Source organism: Rosa chinensis, chromosome 5 (genome assembly GCF_002994745.2).
Source record: "Rosa chinensis cultivar Old Blush chromosome 5, RchiOBHm-V2, whole genome shotgun sequence".
In the NCBI taxonomy this organism is placed as follows: Eukaryota; Viridiplantae; Streptophyta; class Magnoliopsida; order Rosales; family Rosaceae; genus Rosa; species Rosa chinensis.
Genome location: NC_037092.1, coordinates 19997029 through 20004311, shown reverse-complemented (window position 1 = coordinate 20004311; position 7283 = coordinate 19997029). Strand labels below are relative to the sequence as shown.

Below are 7283 nucleotides of genomic sequence, written 5' to 3'. Positions count from 1 at the left end.
TGGTAATGGGTTTCCTAGGGTCGGATTTTGGGAGGTTGAGGAAGCTGAGGGGAAGAAGAAGAAGAATGATTTTTTATTTTTGGTTTTTTATTCTTTTTTTTTAAATGACCATTTTAGCTCTTAAAGTGGGCCCCATTTTCGGACTTAACGGCCAATTTGGACGGAATGGACACGGTCGAGGAAAATTGGAAAGCTCAGGGGGTGAAAATTTGGGAGGTTGAGGAAGCTGAGGGGAAGAACAAGTAGAATGATTTTTTATTCTTTTTTTTTAAATGACCCTTTTAGCCCTTAAAGTGGGCCCCATTTTCGGACTTAACGGCCAATTTGGACGGAATGGACACGGTCGAGGAAAATTGGAAAGCTCAGGGGGTGAAAATTTAAAATTGAGAGTAGATGGAGTGACATGACGACACCCCCAAACCTCAGGGGGGTAAATTGAAATTAATACTTTTTTTTGGGTGATAGTTGAAAAGACGAAAAAACCCCTCGTGTGCTAACTAAGTTAACGTAAGTCATCATGGGCCGGCCCTACCTTAAATTTTAGGGCTTAGGGTAGGGACGGCCGGGCTTTGACCAAGTCAACAAAATTTAGGGTCGGGACAGGCCGGGCCAGGGGTTCAATATCTAAGCCCTTACCCGCCCTTAAGGCCCATCCCGCAAGGGTCGAAAGGGCTGAGTGGGCTAGCCCTTTTACATAGAGCCGGGCCGGGCTTTACTTAAAATAAACTCAAACTGAAAAAAAAAATAAAAAATTCTTCAATATACGCAATTAAAATTGTCTGATGTCTAATGATATCAAGTGAAAGTGAAATTTTCAATTACTCGTTCAAAAACAATTAGAAGAACAAAGATATGAAGAGTAGTTTGCTACCAATTAATTCTTCAAACAAAAAAATTACAAAATAAATCATTCTTGTGGACTTGAAGATTCTTGCAATTATATCAATGAACTTCCTCCATGCTCTATTGTCTTCAGAATTTCCTGCAATTATGAATAAAGATTCCGAATTGATCAGTACTCAATTCAATTTACACGAGAATATGCAATATATATATATATAACGAAAACGACGTACAACAAATCACAAGAGTATATAGGAGGCTAATATGCCATATCATCATCTCAAAGAAAGAATCAATAGTAGCTGATCTTTAGCAGGTTCTAAAATCAACCATTAATTAAGATAGCACCCCAAATAGGTTTGCTAAAAAATTGCAGAAGTTCAAGCCTTCAAGGATACTAATCTTTCCTCCCACCATGCTCTACTCCGATTTGATCATAGCAAAATCAACCAGAAAACACAAAACACCAACAACAACAGAGCCCATCCTCAGCTACTATGCCTCGTACTTCTCACCTTGGGCGTTTGAAATCGCCGAAATCTTTGTTGGAATTCTTGACATCATCTCCGAATTAGATTACATTCCTCGATCTCTGGTCCTGACATCATCTTCGAAGTTGTCGTCGACTGTGGCTCGGCTTCGCTTGCCATCATCCTCATTTGGGTTGAAATTTCCGGCCACTAATGTTGTCAAGGTTGATAGATAGAGTCGTAGAGATATTTGAATAGGAATCTGAGACATTCGTGCTTTGGTGGGTCTTCGAGATCCTTTCAATGACATAGTTGTGTTGAACTCTCGACGACGAAAATGAAAAAGAGAAGGCGGCTACTGCTAATGTTTAAGTCTAGAGGTAGAGATAGGACTCTGGGTTTTTCACTCTTGAAGAGTTGGAATTGGACTTTTGGAGTTGGGCTGTTAGACAAAATGGGCTTCAATTAATATTGGATTTAGGCTAAATGGCAGATTCTATTTGTGACAAATTCTATGTTTCTATGAAATACAAAATAGGAAAAATAAAATATATATTTTAGGGCCGGGCTTGGCCCTTACGAGCTCAATCGGGCTGAGCTTCATTTGTATGACCCATACCCTATCCTATTTGACACTAGGCCAATAACCTCAACATACAACAGTTTTTACACAACGAAAAAAAAAAATGTTGTGTGATGATGGAAAGTCAATCATACAACACGATTAAGAACCTCACGTTGTAGAAGACCATAAATTTTTTGATGTTTTTATGTAGAAGGTGATTGCACAACACTGATAAGAATATTTTGTTGTGTGAATGATAAAAAAATAGCGGCAGATTTCCCTCCTACCTTCACTCAAATTTGGCTCCAAATTCTACCTCACATGCACTAATTTTTACTACATAGTACAACAGTTTGCTTGTTTATGTTGTATGAGTGTAACTTGTAAAATGTCATACAATAGTGTTTAGCCTTGTGTTGTCCAAGTGAGGGAAATGTAGGCGGCAAGATTTGGATGTGCCCCAAAATGACAAAATTTTGCTTGAAATGTTGGTTACTTGTGTGATAATTTTAGGTTCTTACAACGTAATGATATATTTATGTTGTCTGAATGAGTAAGGATAAGCATCTACGCAAAAACTGATTTTGTGATTGTACATAGGCGGGAGTTTTCCCTCTCAGACTCTCAACTCAAATTTTATATGTAGATAATCCGACAATAGAATTTGATTTATCTGTTGTATGAGTCATGAGTAAAAAAAAAAAAAATCTATATGCGTCCCAGAAGAAAGAGAGATAGAAGCACCCCCAACCAATATTCATTTTTCGTCTTCGACACTTGGTCAAAATATAGCAGATCCCTCCTGTCTCACTCTCGTCTTCTCCTCATTCTCTTGTCTCCCAGAAATCTCAACTATATCCTTCAACATCGCGCTTTGGGAATTTCTCTCTCTCTAGAGTCCAGTCCTCATTGTTCCTAATTTCACTTCTCTCGCTGCAAATCAACCCTAAATCTTCCATCTCTAAATCCTCAATGGATCCGACACCTTCTTCTACCAAATCCAATCACAGCCACCAAAACCTAACCAAAACCCCATAACCCAGCCATCAACTCCAGTTCTTAAAAGCTTACCCGTCACCAAACCCCGAGTCAACCCTAAAAGAATCTCCTTCGGAGCACCCGGACGAATTCTTCACTCGAATCCAAGACTAGAAGCTCAAGAAGAAGGCCTCCACGTTCCTCTTGGTCCCAATTGATGCCTCTAGAGAGAGCCTCCTCACAGCTCAGCGATTACTCAGTACGTCTCTTTCTCGAAATGGATTAATTTGGTTGTTTGTTTTGACAGTGGATGGTACGAATCAATGTTGTTATCAGGTATTGCGCTGTGGAAGACCGCAGTTCATTCGTTGCTTTTCAAGCTAATACCAGTGTTGTTATCAGGTACATTGTTCATATCCCAAGTTTCTTCCTTACAATTTCAATTTCAATTTCTGTATTAACGGGTTCTATATTATCTTCTTTGCAACTTTATATGATTTCTAATTATTTTTCTGACAGTATGTTAGGAGATTAGTTGGATATAGTATGTTTGGGATATTTCATAAGTCATCGAATACATGCCTTGTGTTGGGATGCCCTATACACCTATTGTTTTTCAGCTTTTCACAAAGTTAAGTATGCGTATGTGCCATTGTTGATGTCTCTTTGACAAGTTAACCCAAATTTTATCATTAGTTCAAAAATTCTCACCAGAGGTATTGGTTAGTTCAGTTTAGGGCATGCATATTCCTTTCTTTCTGGAGTTTTTGAAATAAATGGCCCTTTTTCTTTTGGTAATCTTGTAAGACCTACAACCCTAAGCAAAGCATGATTGTATTTCTACTCTTTTAATATAATCTATTACATATGGAAGTGAAGATATAGTATAACCGATTCCTAATGAATCTTAGTCAGAGGACAAATTAAGTGGCATTTAGATTTACATGTAAATACTGTTATTGTCATATCAATTGCTTCAAGTTATAATACAACCCTTTAGTCCCTTCTCCATGGTTATAACTTGAAATTATATAACCTGGAATGTAGTAATCAGATTCACATCAAGATTATATAATTTCATCTTAAGCTGTGTATAAATGCTGCTGGCCTATATATATATATATATATATATATATATATTAACACAAGTGCTAAATTTGTTAATGTTCTGCTGGCTCTTTTTATTTCTAACTTTGAAGTATAGTTTCTGATGATAAGCAGATTGGTTTGGTTAATATATACATATAAAGAATGAATGTGGTTAATAAGACTACTTGGTGTGGTTTGCAGCTTGGTCTGAGATGCAAAACATGACGTTGCCAGGTTAAAGGCTTCATGCAGGTCATTCCTAACACCTATTGTCTATGAAACTGATACTTATACTACATGTCTATGGTTGTTGCACTAAAATCGAACTTTCTTCTATTCCAAAATTGGAATGCAGATAATCATAGTGTGCATGTCTTGACACGGTCTAGATCAAAGGCTGAGTTAATTGTTCCGGGTAAGAAGGTATTGCCTACTTATAGTTAATTAAATCCAATTTTACAAACTCTTGGAGTAACTACTCATTAGAGATAGGTTAATAGTTTGGAGGGATGCAAAATTGGTCTTACCCCTCCCAAGAAACCACAAAAAGCAATGGAAGAATACCTTTTCTTTTTCCTCAAAATTTGTTACAAACGGTTATAAATGTTCTAAATGTTCTAGTCCAACCCTCATATAGTGTGGTAAATACTACTTAATTAAGTTGAAGATTTCTGATTAATTTGCATCATATATGATGGTTTTTGAATTTTAGGATCACTGACCAAAGGCTATGGCAACTTAGAGAAGTTAAGATTATGTTTTCCTTCTAGTACTCAATAGTCATTGAGCCTACTACTAATATGTTTCCCTTCCAAACAGTATGTGTTATTGTTTCATGCTTGACATGACATCTTTGGTTCTGTTTCTCATTATTGTTAGTATAGAGCTTGGTTGTTCCTTAAGTTACTAGTTCTGGTAATTTCTGTTGCTCTCATATATGTCCTCATTGGGTTCAGTTTTGTGGGTGTACATGTTAGTGTCAGTGCATAGAGTTGAATTGCGCTTGAAATGCATTCTAGAGTTGCTTACTAATAGCTTAAGGCTTTAGGTTTGGAAGGATCATAGGCAAGTAACACAAACAATTTTCTATTGGAATTGGAATGTTGCTAATCTACCACACTATTATATAAGTACACAAATTAAAATTAACACCAAATTTAACTTCCAGAAAACTCTTGGTTTCTTTGTTAAATGTCACTGCTTTTATTTTTCTGGTAATATGAATCTAGTCTTGTCTGTACCTTCTTTTTAGATAATTTGGTTACATACGTGAATGTTTTCTTGCTATTTGTAGTCGGGAACTTTCCAGGAATCGTAATTGCAGAGGAGCCAGAGTGGAAAGATAGCATTCGAGGTTCAATTGGTGTTGTAAATTTGGCTGGAATGCCCATTAGTACAAGATGGACTTCTGTGGTTTACTACCTTTACCTTTCTTTTGGTTATCCTACTTGTCTTTTTACAGTAAGTAGTGACAATATGAAAAGAAGTTCTCGATAACTCTTGTTTTGTTACTTTATAGTAAGCATACAGCAAGTACTCATTACAGATATAGAGATGGTAAAAGAAATTAGCCTGCGTACATTTTTGAGCTTGGGGATTTCCTTTTATCTATCTAAGAACCGCTAGCCACTATTCGACCAAGGCATTCTAGCTTCAAATGGGTCAGTTTGGTCTTACCAGTGGAAGATTTTTAGCTTTGCATCACATCTGCCTTGTTTTTATTTTTCTCTGACTTTGGGATCCATAGTATGGTAGGCCTCATGTGAGCTGTACCCATCCCAAGCCTCCCAGAAAGGTCCCCAAGTCACCTCATAAGGTAATTTTTTTCCCAGATCTTTTACCTTTTTACTTTTGTGTTATGAATTTGTGCATAGATTTGTGGAGAAAACCCATTAGGATTCACTAGGAATGCAAATAAGTTGATTTGTTTGTGTATATGAAGATCAAAGTAGCTGAATCCAAGGATCAAGTTTGTTCCTTTTGCACATTTTTATGGTGGAAACCCATTAGGAGTCACAAGGAATGAAAATAAGTTATTCTATTAGTTGAGCAAAGTAGCTGAATTAGCTGAATCTGAGGGTATAGTCATGTCTTTTTAGATGTAGTATCTGAGGAAACACATAGAGGGCAAGTAGTTTTGATTTGATTGCTCTTGAGTGGTTTTATTTTCAGTTTGGGATTTTCGTCAATTGGGCTTGTGCTTATTTTTTTTAATACTATCAAGTATCAAGCAATTGGCAAGGGATTTGTAGTCCGGCATACTAAGTTTACAGAGAATTACAGGCTTTACTTCTGCAGTCATTTTATCCAAGGGTGTGATTCCTGTTCTTTCTCTTCTCTCTTCTCTTTTTGACAAGTTGCACTATATAATGGTGAATTATGAAATTCTATATTGCTATAGCATCTGGGAAGGTTGGGAAGTAATAAAATTTGGCAGATATGTTGGGATATTTCTAATTTTTTACTTGCAAGTTAATTTATTCAAGTATAATCTCCCAGCAATGTTGTTTCACAACATAGACATGGTCAATTATCATGTGCAGTTTAGTGATATATCAAGAGATAATGCATTAAAAAAAAGGTATAATCCATATTTTTCTTTGTTAGCAAAGAAATATGTGCTTCCTATAAAAGAAAATTGATTTGTATGTGTACTGATCATTTATTTTCCTTCTGGTTTGCAGGTTGGAAGTAGTTCTTTTGTTCATAGTGTACCTTGCTTATGGATATGATGATGGCAGTGCTCTATCATACATTCTTCTTACAATGACCAGTTGGTTCATGGCACTCTCTTGGCTTTTTGCTCCCTATTTGTTCAACCCATGCCCATCTGGGTTTGAGTGGCAGAAGTAAGTGTCTTAAGAGGATTCCTATCATTTTAAGGGTTTCAAAAGAATCCCATTTTGGGCAGTTTGGTAATCAAATCTGGGAGTTAACACTGATTACTAATGGAATTGATATATTTGTCTTAAGCTGAAAGATTGGTGGGCATTTGGGTGGAGTTTGCTTAGTCTACGTTACGTGTAAGTGATCTTCATCTTAGTTGGTGTTTGCTTTTCAATTACTGATCTTGGTTTATTGAATAGCTCCATGTATTTCTATATCTATAATTAAGCGTACATATATATAAAATTTTACTCATTAGTTAATGATTCATTGTACTTGAAGGTAGTTCAATTCTGCTATTTTGTTTGACTCTAAAGTTAGATGTTTACGGTGTGCAAGAAATTAAAAGAACTTTTTGTTTCTGGGGAGCGCAAATGTTTCCAAAGATTGATTGGAATACTATTGTAGTTGAGATTATTGATTTGCTGGGTATTTGAAAACAGAGAGATAAA

At 36.3% G+C, this 7283-nt stretch overlaps 1 protein-coding gene across 1 annotated transcript; it reads left to right on the top strand.

Annotated features, from left to right (window-relative positions):
- Positions 1–6294: 6294 nt before the first annotated feature.
- LOC121049062 (callose synthase 9-like) lies at positions 6295–7144 on the top strand. Its single transcript, XM_040505525.1, has 3 exons — positions 6295–6526; positions 6630–6794; positions 6919–7144. Exons 1-3 carry the CDS (start codon positions 6315–6317, stop codon positions 6920–6922), a joined length of 381 nt encoding a protein of 126 aa, XP_040361459.1. The 5' UTR covers positions 6295–6314; the 3' UTR covers positions 6923–7144.
- Positions 7145–7283: the final 139 nt, after the last annotated feature.

What these genes read in the sequence shown, in the direction of transcription:
- LOC121049062 (XM_040505525.1), top strand. Translation starts at nt 6,315, where the DNA reads ATGGTGAATTATGAAATTCTATATTGCTATAGCATCTGGGAAGGTTGG. An exon ending in GATAATGCATTAAAAAAAAG is followed by an intron (nt 6,527 to 6,629) that starts GTATAATCCATA and finishes TCTGGTTTGCAG; the next exon opens with GTTGGAAGTAGTTCTTTTGT.